A 19399-nucleotide genomic window follows, 5' to 3' on the forward strand; every position below is an offset into this window, starting at 1 on the left:
TGCACACACACACACACACACACACACACACAGAGACAAAACATATACAAATTGACACACACAGATACAAACACACACACACACACACACATCTACACGCACACCCACACAAATGCATGCAGACACACACTTTCATATACACATACACACACCAAACTTACCCGACCAACACACACACATACACAAAGAGACAAAACATATACAAACTGACACACACTTACACATAGATACAAATATGCACATACTGTATATACACGCACACTAACGAAAATGCATGCATACACACACTTACATATACACATACACACACAGACTAAACATATACAATCTGACACGCATACACATAGACACAAACACACACACACACACATTTGTGTGGGTGTGCTTGTATATATACTGGTGCTTGTCATAAAATTAGAATATCATGAAAAAGTTGATTTATTTCAGTAATTCCATTCAAAAAGTGAAACTTGTATATTATATTCATTCATTACACACAGACTGATATATTTCAGATGTTTATTTCTTTTAATGTTGATGATTATAACTGACAACTAATGAAAACACCAAATTCAGTATCTCAGAAAATTAGAATATTACTTAAGACCAATACAAAAAAAGGATTTTTAGAAATGTTGGCCAACTGAAAAGTATGAACATGAAAAGTATGAGCATGTACAGCACTCAAAACTTAGTTGGGGCTCCTTTTGCCTGGATTACTGCAGCAATGCGGCGTGACATGGAGTCCATCAGTCTGTGGCACTGCTCAGGTGTTATGAGAGCCCAGGTTGCTCTGATAGTGGCCTTCAGCTCTTCTGAATGGTTGGTTCTGGCGTATCACAATACCCCATAGATTTTCTATGGGGTTAAGGTCAGGCGAGTTTGCTGGCCAATTAAGAACAGGGATACCATGGTCCTTAAACCAGGTACTGGTAGCTTTGGTGACCTTGGACCTCAGAAAACACAGTGGACCAACACCAGCAGATGACATGGCACTCCAAACCATCACTGACTGTGGAAACTTTACACTGGACCTCAAGCAACGTGGATTCTGTGCCTCTCCTCTCTTCCTCCAGACTCTGGGACCTTGATTTCCAAAGGTAATGCAAAATTTACTTTCATCAGAGAACATAACTTTGGACCACTCAGCAGTCCTTTTTGTCTTTAGCCCAGGCGAGACGCTTCTGACGCTGTCTCTTGTTCAAGAGTGGCTTGACACAAGGAATGCGACAGCTGAAACCCATGTCTTGCATACGTCTGTGTGTGGTGGTTCTTGAAGCACTGACTCCAGCTGCAGTCCACTCTTTGTGAATCTCCCCCACATTTTTGAATGGGTTTTGTTTCACAATCCTCTCCAGGGTGCGGTTATCCCTATTGCTTGTACACTTTTTTCTACCACATCTTTTCCTTCCCTTCGCCTCTCTATTAATGTGCTTGGACACAGAGCTCTGTGAACAGCCAGCCTCTTTAGCAATGACCTTTTGTGTCTTGCCCTCCTTGTGCAAGGTGTCAATGGTCGTCTTTTGGACAACTGTCAAGTCAGCAGTCTTCCCCATGATTGTGTAGCCTACAGAACTAGACTGAGAGACCATTTAAAGGCCTTAGCAGGTGTTTTGAGTTAATAAGCTGATCAGAGTGTGGCACCAGGTGTCTTCAATATTGTACCTTGTCAATATTCTAATTTTCTGAGATACTGAATTTGGGGTTTTCATTAGTTGTCAGTTATAATCATCAACATTAAAAGAAATAAACATTTGAAATATATAAGTCTGTGTGTAATGAATGAATATAATATACAAGTTTCACTTTTTGAAAGGAATTACTGAAATAAATCAACTTTTTCATGATATTCTAATTTTATGACCAGCACCAGTATATATATATATATATATACGTATATATATATATATATATATACAGTGTATCACAAAAGTGAGTACACCCCTCACATTTCTGCAGATATTTAAGTATATCTTTTCATGGGACAACACTGACAAAATGACACTTTGACACAATGAAAAGTAGTCTGTGTGCAGCTTATATAACAGTGTAAATTTATTCTTCCCTCAAAATAACTCAATATACAGCCATTAATGTCTAAACCACCGGCAACAAAAGTGAGTACACCCCTTAGTGAAAGTTCCTGAAGTGTCAATATTTTGTGTGGCCACCATTATTTCCCAGAACTGCCTTAACTCTCCTGGGCATGGAGTTTACCAGAGCTTCACAGGTTGCCACTGGAATGCTTTTCCACTCCTCCATGACGACATCACGGAGCTGGCGGATATTCGAGACTTTGCGCTCCTCCACCTTCCGCTTGAGGATGCCCCAAAGATGTTCTATTGGGTTTAGGTCTGGAGACATGCTTGGCCAGTCCATCACCTTTACCCTCAGCCTCTTCAATAAAGCAGTGGTCGTCTTAGAGGTGTGTTTGGGGTCATTATCATGCTGGAACACTGCCCTGCGAACCAGTTTCCGGAGGGAGGGGATCATGCTCTGCTTCAGTATTTCACAGTACATATTGGAGTTCATGTGTCCCTCAATGAAATGTAACTCCCCAACACCTGCTGCACTCATGCAGCCCCAGACCATGGCATTCCCACCACCATGCTTGACTGTAGGCATGACACACTTATCTTTGTACTTCTCACCTGATTGCCACCACACATGCTTGAGACCATCTGAACCAAACAAATTAATCTTGGTCTCATCAGACCATAGGACATGGTTCCAGTAATCCATGTCCTTTGTTGACATGTCTTCAGCAACTGTTTGCGGGCTTTCTTGTGTAAAGACTTCAGAAGAGGCTTCCTTCTGGGGTGACAGCCATGCAGACCAATTTGATGTAGTGTGCGGCGTATGGTCTGAGCACTGACAGGCTGACCCCCCACCTTTTCAATCTCTGCAGCAATGCTGACAGCACTCCTGCGCCTATCTTTCAAAGACAGCAGTTGGATGTGACGCTGAGCACGTGCACTCAGCTTCTTTGGACGACCAACGCGAGGTCTGTTCTGAGTGGACCCTGCTCTTTTAAAACGCTGGATGATCTTGGCCACTGTGCTGCAGCTCAGTTTCAGGGTGTTGGCAATCTTCTTGTAGCCTTGGCCATCTTCATGTAGCGCAACAATTCGTCTTTTAAGATCCTCAGAGAGTTATTTGCCATGAGGTGCCATGTTGGAACTTTCAGTGACCAGTATGAGAGAGTGTGAGAGCTGTACTACTAAATTGAACACACCTGCTCCCTATGCACACCTGAGACCTAGTAACACTAACAAATCACATGACATTTTGGAGGGAAAATGACAAGCAGTGCTCAATTTGGACATTTAGGGGTGTAGTCTCTTAGGGGTGTACTCACTTTTGTTGCCGGTGGTTTAGACATTAATGGCTGTATATTGAGTTATTTTGAGGGAAGAATAAATGTACACTGTTATATAAGCTGCACACAGACTACTTTTCATTGTGTCAAATTTTCATTTTGTCAGTGTTGTCCTATGAAAAGATATACTTAAATATCTGCAGAAATGTGAGGGCTGTACTCACTTTTGTGATACACTGTATATATATATGTGTGTGTGTGTGTGTGTGTATATATATATATATATATATACAATGCATGCATACACACATTTACATATTCACATACACACACACACAAAAAGACAAAACATATACAAACTCACATACACATAGATACATACACACACATATACACACTTACATATACATGTACACACACACACCAAACTTACCCGATCAACACACACACACAGAGACCAAACATATACAAACTGACACACACACATACACATAGATACAAACACACACACACACACACACACACATATATATATATATATACACATACACACACACACACACACCTATACAAATGCATGCATACACACACTTACACACACACACACACACAGACAAAGAGACAAAACATATACAAATTGACACACACAGATACAAACACACACACACACACACACACACATATCTACAAGCACACCCACACAAATGCATGCAGACACACACTTTCATATACACATACACACACCAAACTTACCCGACCAACACACACACACACAAAGAGACAAAACATATACAAACTGACACACACTTACACATAGATACAAATATGCACATACTGTATATACACGCACACTAAGAGACAAAAACATATACAAACTGACACACACATACACATAGATACAAACACACACATATACACGCACACCCACACAAATGCATGTATACTCACACTTACATGTTTACATACACACCAAACTTACCTGACCAACACACACACACACACACACACAAACTGACAAAACATATACAAACTGACACAAACATACACACAAATACAAACACACACAAACACACACAGACACACACAATTGCATGCATACACACACACACAATTGCATGCATACACACACACCAAACTCCCACACACACCTGCTCAGAATACTATATTGTATTTTACAACTGCATTTATATACATTATATTAACGAAAGTATTGGGACACCCATTCTAATTATTGAATTTGTGTATTTCTGCTAACAGGTGTAATAAATTAAATGCACAGAGCTCTGACTTCAGCCACAGTAAACAGTAATGGAATGAACTGGAAGATCAGTTGACCAACATCATTGCCCAGCCATACAAATGCTTTATTGATTAAATGGGCACAAATTCCCACAGACATACATTAATGTTTTGTGAGAAGGCTTCTCAGAAGAGTGGCTGTTGTTATAGCTGAAAAAATCACATAGAGGTCACTTTTTTAATACCGTTTGTGGGATGTCCAACAAGCTCATGGTCAGGTGTCCATATACTTACGGCCATATAGTGTATTAAGACTTAGAAAAATGTGTAATTCACCTCCCACCTCTTATCTTTTTATCTTTTTAACTTAATGCCTTTTTTCCATTTATTTATTTATTTCATCACTTTCAATATGGCCTTAATGGAGTCCATAAAAAACCCACACTGGCTATTGTTTTAAGAAGTCCAGTGCAGCACAAAACACTATTTTACATCCACAGCTTTATTAATTAATCATCAGCTCCTCCGTTTTGTTTTTGCTAAGCCATCAGGCAGGCCAGACTACTGAAGTTTTTGCTTGCTTCATGACTGAATAATTCATTTTTATTGATAAAACTGAAATGCAGGCTTATAGTTACCCTGGACATTCGTACACCAGGTGAACCAAGTACATTCAGACCAAAAATTTACTAAAAAATTAAGAAGCAAAAAACTATGTTGTAGCAAAATTCTTTTAGAGCTGTAATTTCTGCCTACTGCGCTGGTTATTTGTACTTGTGAAAGCCAGCTTGTGGAAAATGAAAAATTATTTTAAAAAATAAATAAATAAAGCACACAATAATAACTGTTGCTGTAAATGCCATGATGATTTAAACAACTTAAATGGCTTTATAATGTGGTCAATATTTTGTCAGTAAGCTATTTGGTGAATATAGTAAAAATATGATTTTAGCTCTGAACAAGTCATAAACTTTAAACTGTTTTATTGTATGAAGAATTGAGCTTATATAGCTGATGTGTCTGTGAGAATGTGAGCCTATGTCTAAACTTAGTGGGATTTTAATGACAGAGCTGCCTGCTTAAGTGAACATCTATTTACATCCATTTATACTAATGTATGAACTATAAACTCACCACTTATCTCAGCCTGGACACAGAGTACCACCACACACACACACACACACACACCTATACCCGTCTCACATAAAAATAGGACGTACATGACATGTATACTACCCTTGGGAACACAGCTTTTTAGAGGGTTTAAATAAATAAATAATAATATTTTGCTTAAGTCCCTTTAAACCTTGGATTTTTTTTCTTTATGAGTTTGATTTTATTGCTGAAGGGTTTTTCACACGTCCCTCAAGTTGCCGTCCACCCTGTTATCTCCTACTACTGTCTCTTAAAATGAAGAGCTGTTTTACATATTGACGTAATTTCCTGGAGCTCACATGATCTTTTTGGATGGAAAACAACTGTGGAAGATGAGTGGCTTATTAAACTCCTCATTTTAATGTTGTATTTTCCACATGTTATCTTAAAAGTCTTATATGATCAACCATAACATGTCCACCCTGTTATGGGATATGGGAATTATTTGTCTGAATTAACTTTTATGCTAGCATTGTTTTGCTCACTCGCTAGCTAATGGCTAATTTTATGTCAGAATATCCATCCTGTTAAGGTCCACCCTGTTACAACCTAATACGTAACAGGCTGGACGTCACAGTGTATATGAGGTTTATGTGTAATTTAGCTTGACCAATATTAGTTTGGAAAAGTCTTTCATTTTCAAAAAGTTGTAAGGTCCAAAAGGCACCCAATCCCAGGAATGACCCTCATACCAGGCCCCCAATGTGCTTTAAAATGTAGAGTTCAACATAGGGAAGCAGTAAAAGGTATACCTTAAATTTAAGTACCTGATAGTTAAATTGGTGTACAGTACAATGTGCCTACAGAACAGAAATCTGTATGATATTTGTGTGGTTATAAAATAATAAAAATGTATTGGGGGGAAAAGTATGCTTACTTTTATTATTATTATTATTATTATTATTATTAATAATAATAATAATAATATATTTTGTAGATTTTGGTTATTTGAGTTATTTATATATTTTTTTTAATTATCAATGTTTTTACTGTCTGATTTACTGATTGATTGATTAATCAGTGTTATGCTACTACTTAATCTAAAGACAGGGTTTTAAAACCATGGCTCATCATTCATCATCGTTCATCATCATTGACAGCTTTATTGTTAATACGTTAATTATTTTGGGTAGTGTTTTCTTTGGCAGCCTGCAATATTCTCTGTGCCCTAAAAATCTGCCAGCTGGTCTGCTTCATTTTTTTCCCAGATTTAAAACTTTGGACATGCTGACAATGTTTTCTCAGTCTTGTTAAGACTGAGAAAAGACTCGGGGCACTTGGCATCATGTTTGAACGGCATCTCTCCCTATTAACACCAACACCCTTGGATGGGCAAAAATGATTTTTTTTTAATTATTATTATTTATTTATTTTTTATTTTTTTGTTAATTAGGAGTGAAGCAATAGTTGCAGTGCTTTTAATTTAGCATATTTTAAGGTGTTAATAGCTCGTCATTTTGCAGTCTTTTTGCAGGTCATTTAGTTTCACAATACTGCTGATTTTTAAAGGTAAATGACCCAGTTTAAGTGCCAGTGAGTTTTCTGTTCATTGTATGCACAGCTTTACAGCCTATATTAAGGGAAAAGCTGGCAGGGACAATGAGGTCCTCCATCCTTAAAAGTGGGGTCCTCATTCTTTTGCTATCTATCATGTTTACTCTGATCTGATCCCATTTGCCTAAATAAATGTTTGCCTAGCTGCAAAATCCCTCATTCTTCATAAAAAGAAAAGAAAGGCTTTACCATGGGTCATGAGATAGAGGATATTCTTTAAGGCTTTACTAATGGCTTCACTAGGCACTTCATCACATGTTTTCATATGATTTATACACATATAGACCATGTTAATAGACATAATGTATGAACTTCTTTCATGTTTTGTTTGGGTTGGCTAGTAACAAGCAACCATCAGCCCAGACCCTTCTTTGACTACCCTTGTATTGTGTGCAAAAGGAGCAAAACTCAAATTGAAGACATTGAACAGTTTGCCATTACAACCTCAGCTTTATTTTTAAAATAACCGGCTACATGTCTTAAAATTTTTGTGAATGCCTTTTGTGGACCCCAAAAGGCTCTACCTTGTTTTTTTTAGCTGTAGACATGTTAAAATGTGAAGTTTCACTCCAGTCTGAGTTTGTGTTTATCTGGAGGAGGTTTTCTTCATGGATTTTCTTGTATTTGGCTGCATTCATCCACCCTTCAATTTTTACCAGTTTATCTGCACCTGCAACTGAGAAACACCCATAGCCTTCACCACGAGTGGTTTTATTTTTAAAAACAACAACTACATATCTTACAATTTTTGTGAATGCTTTTTGTGGGCCTTTTGTGATCTTCCAAGACCCCAAAGGGCACTACATTGTTGCTTTGGCTGTAGACATGTTAAAATGTGAACTTTCACTCCAGTCTGAGTTTGTGTTTATCTGGAGGAGGTTTTCTTCACCATGACTACATATCTTACATGTTTGTGAATGGCATTTCAAATGCCTAGTAATGTTTTTTTTTTTTTCATATACACTGATCAGCCATAACATTAAAACCACCTCCTTGTTTCCACACACATTATCAATTTTATCAGCTTCACTTTCCATATAGAAGCACTTTGTTGTTCTACAATTACTGACTGTAGTCCATCTGTTTCTCTGCATGCTTTGTTAGCCTCCTTTCACCCTGTTCTTCAATGGTTAGGACTCTCCCAGGACCACCACAGAGCAGGTATTATTTGGGTGGTGGATCATTACCAGCACTGCAGTGACACTGACATGGTGGTGGTGTGTCAGTGTATAGCAATGCTGATGGAGTTTTTTAACACCTCACTGTCACTGCTAGACTGAGAATAGTCCACCAACCAAAAACATCCAGCCAACAGCACCCCGTGGGCAGCGTCCTGTGACCACTGATGAAGGTCTAGAAGATGACCAACTCTAACAGCAGCAATAGATGAGCGATCGTTTCAGACTTTACATCTACAAGATGGACCAACTAGGTAGGAGTGTCTAATAAAGTGGACAGTGAGTGGACACAGAATTTAAAAACTCCAGCAGCGCTGCTGTGTCTGATCTCATACCAGCACAACACACACTAACACACCACCACCATGTCAGTGTCACTGCAGTGCTGAGAATCATCCACCACCTAAATAATACCTGCTCTGTGATGGTCCTGTGGTGGTCCTGACCATTGAAGAATTTTGTGAAAGCAGGCTCAAAAAGTATGTAGAGAAATAGATGGACTACAGTCAGTAATTGCAGAACTACATAGTGCTTCTATATGGTAAGTGGAGCTGATAAAAAAAAATATATATATATATACACACTGCCTGGCCAAAAAAAAAAGGTCACCACCTGGATTTAACTAAGCAAATAGGTAAGAGCCTCCCATTGGATAATTACTGCATGGGTGATTATGATTTAGCTGGCAACAAGTTATTTAACCCTAACTGATGCAGTGAGTAGCTTCTCATTTGTTAAACAACCATGTCGAAAGACACATCCTGTGGTCGTGGAAAAGATGTTAATCTGTTTCAGAAGGGTCAAATTATTGGCATGCATCAAGCAGAGAAAACATCTAAAGAGATTGCTGAAACTACTAAAATCAGGTTAAGAACTGTCCAACGCATTATTAAAAAGTGGAAGGACAGTGGCGAAACATCATCTTCGAGGAAGGAATGTGGTCGGAAAAAAATCTTGAATGATCGTGATCGGCGATCACTTAAACGTTTGGTGAAATTAAATGGTAGAAAAACTACAGTAGAACTCAGGGATGTTTAATAGTGAAAGTAAGAGCATTTCCACACGCACAATGCGAAGGGAACTCAAGGGATTGGGACTAAACAGCTGTGTAGCCTTAAGAAAACCACTTATCAGTGAGGCTAACCGGCAAAAACGGCTTCAATTTGCTAGGAAGCATAAAGATTGGACTCTGGAGCAATGGAAGAAGGTCATGTGGTCTGATGAGTCCAGATTTACCCTGTTCCAGTGTGATGGGTGCATCAGGGTAAGAATAGAGGCGGCTGGAGTGATGCACCCATCATGTCTAGTGCCTACCGTGCAAGCCTGTGGGGGCAGTGCTATGATCTGGGGTTGCTGCAGTTGGTCTAGGTTTAGCAACGTTATGTGCCCAAAGAATGAGGTCAGCTGACTACCTGAATATACTGAATGACCAGGTTATTCCATCAATGGATTTTTTCTTCCCTGATGGCACGGGCATATTTCAAGATGACAATGCCAGTATTCATCGGGCTCAAATTGTGAAAGAGTGGTTCAGGGAGCATGAGACATCATTTTCACACATGGATTGGCCACCACAGAGTCCAGACCCGAACCCCATTGAGAATCTTTGGGATGTGCTGGAGAAGACTTTGCACAGTGGTCCAAATCTCCCATCATCAATACAAGATCTTGGGGAAAAATTAATGCAACTCTGGACAGAAATAAATGTTGTGACATTGCAGAAGCTTGTGGAAACGATGCCACAGCGAATGTGTGCCGTGATCAAAGCTAAAGGCGGTCCAACAAAATATTAGTGTGTGACCTTTTTTTTGGCCAAGCCAATATATACAGTGTATCACAAAAGTGAGTACACCCCTCACATTTCTGCAGATATTTAAGTATATCTTTTCATGGGACAACACTGACAAAATGACACTTTAACACAATGAAAAGTAGTCTGTGTGCAGCTTATATAACAGTGTAAATTTATTCTTCCCTCAAAATAACTCAATATACAGCCATTAATGTCTAAACCACCGGCAACAAAAGTGAGTACACCCCTAAGAGACTACACCCCTAAATGTCCAAATTGAGCACTGCTTGTCATTTTCCCTCCAAAATATCATGTGATTTGTTAGTGTTACTAGGTCTCAGGTGTGCATAGGGAGCAGGTGTGTTCAATTTAGTAGTACAGCTCTCACACTCTCTCATACTGGTCACTGAAAGTTCCAACATGGCACCTCATGGCAAAGAACTCTCTGAGGATCTTAAAAGACGAATTGTTGCGCTACATGAAGATGGCCAAGGCTACAAGAAGATTGCCAACACCCTGAAACTGAGCTGCAGCACAGTGGTCAAGATCATCCAGCGTTTTAAAAGAGCAGGGTCCACTCAGAACAGACCTCGCGTTGGTCGTCCAAAGAAACTGAGTGCACGTGCTCAGCGTCACATCCAACTGCTGTCTTTGAAAGATAGGCGCAGGAGTGATGAACCATGTCCTATGGTCTGATGAGACCAAGATTAATTTGTTTGGTTCAGATGGTCTCAAGCATGTGTGGCGGCAATCAGGTGAGGAGTACAAAGATAAGTGTGTCATGCCTACAGTCAAGCATGGTGGTGGGAATGCCATGGTCTGGGGCTGCATGAGTGCAGCAGGTGTTGGGGAGTTACATTTCATTGAGGGACACATGAACTCCAATATGTACTGTGAAATACTGAAGCAGAGCATGATCCCCTCCCTCCGGAAACTGGGTCGCAGGGCAGTGTTCCAGCATGATAATGACCCCAAACACATCTCTAAGACGACCACTGCTTTATTGAAGAGGCTGAGGGTAAAGGTGATGGACTGGCCAAGCATGTCTCCAGACCTAAACCCAATAGAACATCTTTGGGGCATCCTCAAGCGGAAGGTGGAGGAGCGCAAAGTCTCGAATATCCGCCAGCTCCGTGATGTCGTCATGGAGGCGTGGAAAAGCATTCCAGTGGCAACCTGTGAAGCTCTGGTAAACTCCATGCCCAGGAGAGTTAAGGCAGTTCTGTGAAATAATGGTGGCCACACAAAATATTGACACTTTCACTAAGGGGTGTACTCACTTTTGTTGCCGGTGGTTTAGACATTAATGGCTGTATATTGAGTTATTTTGAGGGAAGAATAAATTTACACTGTTATATAAGCTGCACACAGACTACTTTTCATTGTGTCAAAGTGTCATTTTGTCAGTGTTGTCCCATGAAAAGATATACTTAAATATCTGCAGAAATGTGAGGGGTGTACACTTTCGTGATACACTGTATATATTTGTTTATCATTTACATTTACAGCATTTATCCAAAGTGACTAACAATTGAGACCGTAAACATTGCAAGAAATTGAGGGTTAAGGGCCTTGCTCAAGGGCCCAACAGTGGCAAGCTGGCATATGTGGACCTTAAACCAGCGACCTTACAGTTACTGAGCTACCACTGCCCTTATCAACAGCTGCTTGATGTAGGCCACAGCTTCATCTCTAGGCTAAAGCTTTCTCTCACAATACAGATATACTGTATCTGTTAAACTCTGAAATAAAGGGGTGTTAAGAGATTAACATCATATTTGTTTCAGGGCATCATCAGGTAATGCCCATGTACACCGCCACCACCGGCCGGGTTGGGGGTTCCACCCACCGCCGCTACTGGCCAGACAGGGTTCCCCCATTGTTATTCATTTGAAACAATGAATGCTATTTGAACTATATACAAAACCTGTTTAAACTAGAGGGACTGAAGCGGAGACAGTGAAAAACTGAAAGAGCATTAAGAAGTTATCCTTAATAACTTCTGTTATGAACAGAATATGAAAGCGCTGTTTTTCTGCTCGGTGCAGCTCAGCTTGTGTGCAGTGTGCTGAATGAAAGCCTGCTGATTAATTTCAGCTCTGCACAATTACTGCCATAATGACAATTTCTAGTTTGGGTTGATGGAGAACAAAAGATGTTAGAATTATACAAGAACTATACAAGATTGATCAAATGAAATGAATATTTTTATGCTAATAAAGGCATTGTATTAGTGGGGACTGCTTAGTAAGTGCTTGTCCCCATTTGTAAAGAGATAGCCTATTTTATTCACGATTATTCTGCCATTTGTGCCCAGAATTATGTTGTGCGAGTACACACAAGCACACACTCACACACACATGGCACTGGGAGCAGATTTGATGCAATAGCTTGTTGTGCAACCTGGTGTCCTTGAAATTAAGAACATCGTTATAGCTTTTCTCACCGTGACTTACATTTACAACATGGATGATCATTACATTTTTATTTGGCAATTTTAGCAAATTTAAATCCACACAAAAACTCATATCCTAGTAATGGCGGTGTGTAATGCTTTAGCCATGTAAACTCTATCTCTTCCCCTCCCTGTAATGACACAAGCATGCATTTTCATATGCCTTAGGGACACACAGAAAATGAGATTCTGCACTCTGCACAGACTGTGCTCTATCTCTTCTGTACTTCGTATTCGTCCATGACCCATGTATGACCCCGCTGATTTAATAAGCACTGTTTCCAAAGCACAAACTATAGAACAATGTGTGAAACAAAAAGCATGTTTCTTCTGAGCTTACGTTCAACATTAGCAACATTGTTAGTGTTTTATTTCAGTAATGCTGCAATAGAAAAAATTTGCAATCCCCAGAATAGTGTAGAAACAGAGAAGAACCAAGTGTAATATTTAAATCATGTGGTGTTAGGTAAGGTTTTGCAGCATGTAGCATTAAAACACAGCTATATACCATATAGAAGCACTTTGTAGTTCTACAATTACCGACTGTAGTCCATCTGTTTCTCTACATAAATTTTTAACCTGCTTTCACCCTGTTCTTCAATGGTCAGGACACCCACAGAACCACCACAGAGCAGGTATTATTTAGGTGGTGGATCATTCTCAGCACTGCAGTGACACTGACATGGTTGTGATGTGTTAGTGTGTGTTGTGCTGGTATGAGTGGATCAGACACAGCAGCGCTGCTGGAGTTTTTATATACCGTGTCCACTCACTGTCCACTCTATTAGACTCTCCTACCTAGTTGGTCCACTTTGTAGATAAAGTCAGAGAAGATCGCTTATCTGTTGCTGCAGTTTGAGTTGCTCATCTTTGAGGATAAGAATCCGCTTATACCAGCACAACACACACTAACACACCACCACCATGTCAGTGTCACTGCAGTGCTGAGAAATATCCACCACCTAAATAATACCTGCTCTGTGGTGGTCCTGACCATTGAGGAACAGGGTGAAAGCAGGCTGAAAATGTATGTAGAGAAACAGATGGACTACAGTCAGTACTTGTAGAACTACAAAGTGCTTCTATATGGTAAGTGGAGCTAATGAAATGGACAATGAGTGTAGAAACATGGAGGTGGTTTTAATGTTATTGGTCTCTGGTTTCTGATTCTCTGTGTGTGGTGAGTTTCTTCTCTTAGTACTCATGTCTATTTAATATAATCAGTGACTTGCACCCTTGTCCTTCACATTTAATGAAAATAATGCACTGTAGATGGAGAAATATGCAAACTCTATCCAAATTTTCTGTAAGAAACATTGTTTTTAAATATTTCAATCATTTTCTCCCACATTGTTGACTAATTGGAGATCCTCTGCCCATCTTTAATCCTCAACGTGGACTTTTATACGATACTGCTTGTGTACTGTTACTTGTCCAAAGTGCAAAATGCAATAAATTTGACCAAACAAAACATGAACTATATTAGGTTCATAATGTCTGCAATTAAATAAAAGTATGAATCAGTATGTATCATTTCAACAAAGACCCAAACCAAAATTTATAGGATGTCTCCTGTTTTTTGTCAATGTATTTAACTTTATCTCCAAGCAGAAAAGAATATAATAAAATTGGTAAATAAACTTTCTTTAGCCAACTACTGTAAAATGTTTGTATGTTTTAGCTCATGGCAAATGTTTTACCTTGTTTTTGTTACTGAGAACTGTTGAGAATCCTTACTTTTGAGAACATTATTATGTAGCCTTCTTTTGACTGTAGGTTTGCTTAGTCATCTGCTCTTAATTCCGTACATCCAGGGCCGGAGTGGGCCCCTTTTCAGCCCGGGAGTTTCATGCCCAAACCCGGCCCACTTTTTCCATGCAGGAGGAATTTAAATAAATTCATTATTTTCAGCTTGAAACTGGATATTTGTGATTAATGGTGTGTATTGGGTTCTACAAAATAAACTACGATAAGTTGACGTTGCAAACGTTGCGCAATACCGGCTGCATGGGGTCTGTCCTCTGGAAAACATGTCTGTTAATTTGGCACATTTGGCAGCAACTTCTTCCAACGCCTTTCTTTTTTTAACCTGGCCTTTTCGGCTATACCTGGCCTCTTTCTGCCCTCCATCACCACAGACTGATGGTTTGCGCTATTCTGTTGCTATATTTACTTTTACCGGCGCTCCAGAAAAGACGCCTCGTGGGCCCAACCAACTTAAACATTTGGGAGGGGAGAATTCCGTCAGATGGTAGAATCCATCTAATCTACTGCGATGTAGGGGCTGCGCTGTCAGATGAATGGAGAATTAATGCAAGAAGATTAGATAAGTGACAGATAAGTGTCAGAATTATTTTTCCCATCCAACCAGCCCAAACTCGAGATTGACATGAGCCGGCCCATCGGGAATCCTCCCGAATCTCCCGATTAGCCACTCCGTCTGTATCTGAGTGTATCTGAGTATGCTTCAGTAGAAAGTTGAAGACTTAGGGAAATATGAAAAGAAGTGTGGTTGTAGGGGTGTGTAGATTTTGAATCCAATATAATTTAAGGAAGCCCTATTTAAAATTGAATTATAAGACAACTTAACTTCCTTAATTTGGAGACAGAAAAGGATAAGAGTTGCCTAAATAATACATTCTAAGTCTGCAATGAAATACATCTCTTACAATTAGAAGTAAACTTTTGCTGTAGATTATATAATATACTTACAATATTATTCTTTGGCAGTCTTGATCCTTTGATTTGATGTAAAAAAAAAAAACTTAAGCAACGGTCATTATTTATATTGACAATGTTGCTGTGGGTTTACATGTTGTACTAGGATTTATTCAAATTTGTTAGGCTGTGGATTTGTCTAATATTATTGTATTTGTCTAATATTATTGTTTTGTTCTTCTCTTTGTAGGTGCCTCAAGACCAAGATGATGCAGAATTTAGGACCTCTCTTGAAGTAAATCCTTTGGTAGAAAAAAGTACTGCAAGTAGGGCAAGGTGAAGAAGGACCATGAGCAACCTTTGTTGTCCACTTAAAGCCAGATAGCTGTGATGACCTTTACTGTTTAAAGGAATATATCTGTGTTAGCTATTCGTTTTTCGATGAATATTGAGTGCCTCAGCTTGGAAGATTGGACAAGACAAGAGGTTTTAACCAGGCTTTGTTATCACTTAGATTAATATATCATATATCAAGGTGTACACTGATGGATACAACAGATTTCTGGAGAAAACCCAGACAGAAGCAAATAGTGATGTGATTCTCTGAACAGAGAGCATTGGAAGTACAGTTCTTGGAGAACGGACGAACAGTACAAGAACGTTCTAACAAAAGCAAGCTTTCTAATTTGACAGAACCATTTTGTATTAGTTTAGATCTTGTGGGATGATGAGGGAAACCAAGTCTTCATGGTGGCCCCTGTGGCTCTATGCCTTAGTGGGATTTATGCATTCTGCAGAAACTTTGGAGTTTGGGGGTGCTCCGGGTCAGTGGGCTCGATATGCTCGCTGGGAGGCCGGCTCAGTCGGCGAACTGAGCTTTAGTCTGAAGACTAACGTAAGCAAAGCTCTGGTGTTGTATCTGGATGATGGAGGCAACTGCGACTTTTTAGAACTTCTGATTGCAGGAGGACATCTGCAATTACGATTTGCCATCCACTGCGCCGAGCCAGCCACCATCCTTATGGAGACTCGTGTCAACGACGACCGCTGGCACATGGTCCTCCTGACCCGTAACTACCGTGAGACCATTCTCATGGTGGATGGAGAGACCAAAGTAGCCGAAGTACGCTCCAAGCGCAGGGAGATGGCCGTGGTCAGTGATCTCTTCGTAGGAGGGATTCCACCGGACGTTCGTCTGTCAGCTTTGACTTCCAGCACAGTTAAATATGAGCCACCGTTCATGGGTCTCATATCCAACCTGAAGGTAGGCGAGATCCCTCCTGCCCTCCTCAACAGCCAAGGAATTCAGAGTGACCTGGAGTACTTGTGTACCAAGCAAAACCCGTGTCTCAATGGAGGATTCTGCGTCGTCCAGTTCGGAGAGGTGCATTGTGATTGCTCCCACACACGCTTTAAAGGGAAATACTGCAAGGAAGGTAAGATGAAAGGGTTTTGTTTCTTTAAATACCTAAGTTTTCAGACGGTAATGCCTGTTGCTTGTCGCAATGCTATGTTGTTTAAAAATAATGTATTACCTAAATACATAGGGTTTTTTTTTTAATCACGTCATATCCGATTACCCAATTGCATTACGCTTCATCTGTACTGATATTCATCTCTACCCTGGTTGAGGAGAGCCAAGACTGACACACGCCCCCTCCGACACGTGCAGTACCGGCTGCATCTTTTCACCTGCACTATGCAGATCAGCTTTGTATACAGAGAGCCACACCCTGATCAACACATTATCCCTTGTCTCTATACAGGCGTAATTGCATCAGTTATGAGGTCCTGCCTGGCACCCCCCTAGAACAACAACCAATTGTTGTTCATGTAGACTGACACATGGCCCCTCTGACACATGTACAGTAGCTGACTGCAGCGAGTTCATATGCGGATCAACTTTGTGTACAGAGAGCCACACCCTGATCAACGCATTATCCCTCGTCTCTGTGCAGGCGCCATCAATCAGCCAGCAGAAGACGTAATTGCATCACTTATGAGATCCTGTTAGACCCCCCTCTAGAACAACAGCCAATCGTTGTTAGTCTATGCACTCAGCCCAGACTTTTGAACCAATAAGGTCGAAATGTCAGCTCTGATGTGCTAGCGTGTTTTACTGTTGCGCCACCTAAGCGCCAATACATAGGTTTCTTATGTACAAATGGAACATTTGTTGTTTTTTAGCATACCTAACTCATGCTATAGGGAAGTGTTCTATTTAGCAGCTTAAAGCATTCTGTGTATTGCGTCTCTCGAAGAGTAGAGAACCATTTAGCATGGATTTAATTTTTTCTCTTAATTCTTGGTTGCCTGTTCTGCAACTAGTGGTATAGCTTGGCTTCTTAGACAAGGGCGAGAAACCCATGCTGCATTTTTTATTTGCCTTTAACTTACCTTTTTATTTACTTTTACCTTTACCTTCTCACACTCCGATTCTTGTTGCTTCTTGCCTGCTTTACTTCTCGTCCATTTCTGTCAGCCCATTTGCCTATCCTGCTTTTAATTTATGATTCTCCCTCTCCACAGCAACTTATCTGCCCTCTAATTCTTCCCCAAACCCCCTTTCTTCTGCTTCCTTGTTCTCTAACATCTTCACCATCTATCTTTCCCTTCCACTGCTATCTATGCTGGAGTGATCCAATTTTTGCTGCTCTTTGCACTTTCTTTTCCCATATGTCTCTCAGTTCCTCACTCCCTGTTTCTGTGTATTCGCTGTATATCTTTCTGTGAGTGCATTTGTACAAAGCCTATTGTCTATTGTTTCAGTTTTAAAACAAGCAGTCTGCTCTTCAACAGAAAGATTTATTTTTTAACCCTAAATATAGAGAATCAAAATTAGCTCCTGGACTAACTGTTAGTTGGCTGTGCTGCTTAATTGGAACAGTTGGTCTTTGATTTAGATTAATCAGAATCAAATTTTAGCATATTGAATGGTGTAAGATTACTGTTTATTTCTTAAAGCAGCAGTATGGGCCCCCTTTTTGCTGCCAAAACAGCCCTGACCCATCGAGGCATGGACTCTACTAGACCCCTAAAGGTGTGCTGTCGTATCTGGCACCAGGATGATAGCAGCAGATCCTTTAACTCCTGTAAGGACCACACAGGCCAGCCTTCGCTCAATGAGCATCAATGAGCCTTGGCCGCCCATGACCCTGTCACCGGTTTACCACTGTTCCTTTCTTGGACCACCTTTGATAGACACTGACCACTGCAGACCGGGAACACCCTACAAGAGCTGCAGTTTTGGAGATGCTCTGACCCAGCCATCACAATTTGTCAAACTCGCTCAAATCCTTACTCGATCCCCATTTTTCCTGCTTCTAACATTTGAGGATAAAATGTTCACTTGCTGCCTAATATATCCCACCCACTAACAGGTGCCTTGATGTGTAAACATGATTTAAGAGCTTTTCTCTTTCATCTTAAAAGAAAGCCCGTCTATCTTTACTTTTCGAAATGTTGTCCTGTTACATCCACATTTCATTTGTTACTTTATGGATTTGTTCATCAAATTGATCAAGTTCATCATATAATAATAAAAAAATAACTACACTGTTAAAATTTTGTGGACAGCTAAATCACACATTCGATCAATTTGATACAATATGTGTAAATCTCCTTCCATAGCTGTATCAGGGAATCAGTGAGTTCCTGAAGAGGCTTTGATGCTACTTAGCAGTGTCAGATACACTAATACATAATGTCCCAAGGTTCTCAATTAGATTCAGGTCTGGGGAACGTGATGGCCAATGACATCAATGCCTTTATCATTCAGAAACTGCCTACACACTCCGGTCACCAGAAGCCAGATATTGTCCTGCACCTGAGGAACCCAGGGCCCACTGCACTAGTATAAGGTCTGACAATGGCTCTGAGGATTTCAACAGCAGTCTAGGTGCTGTTGGCTATCAAGTGGAGGTTTGTGTGACCCTCTAAGGACGTCTCCCTAGAGCAGTGGTCCCCAACCATGGTTATTTATTACCAAGCCGCACAGAAAGAATAAATGATTAGAGATCGCTACAAGAGCAATTACATTTCCAGTACTC

At 40.2% G+C, this 19399-nt stretch overlaps 1 protein-coding gene and 1 long non-coding RNA gene across 3 annotated transcripts in view; both read left to right on the forward strand.

Moving 5' to 3' along the window:
- The window catches only part of LOC134326066 (uncharacterized), a 163108-nt gene extending 147333 nt beyond the window's left edge, over positions 1-15775 (forward strand). The window contains exon 3 of the long non-coding RNA XR_010014478.1: positions 15601-15775. This is a non-coding gene — a long non-coding RNA (uncharacterized LOC134326066). The remainder of the gene's footprint in view (positions 1-15600) is intronic.
- Positions 15776-15897: 122 nt separating this feature from the next.
- The window catches only part of nrxn2b (neurexin 2b), an 810738-nt gene continuing 807236 nt past the window's right edge, over positions 15898-19399 (forward strand). For both annotated transcript variants that reach the window (XM_063008256.1, XM_063008257.1), the window contains exon 1: positions 15898-16786. In XM_063008256.1, coding sequence (XP_062864326.1) covers positions 16075-16786 — 712 coding nt within the window. In that variant the 5' untranslated portion in view covers positions 15898-16074. The remainder of the gene's footprint in view (positions 16787-19399) is intronic.

Source organism: Trichomycterus rosablanca, chromosome 14, assembly GCF_030014385.1.
Source record: "Trichomycterus rosablanca isolate fTriRos1 chromosome 14, fTriRos1.hap1, whole genome shotgun sequence".
In the NCBI taxonomy this organism is placed as follows: Eukaryota; Metazoa; Chordata; class Actinopteri; order Siluriformes; family Trichomycteridae; genus Trichomycterus; species Trichomycterus rosablanca.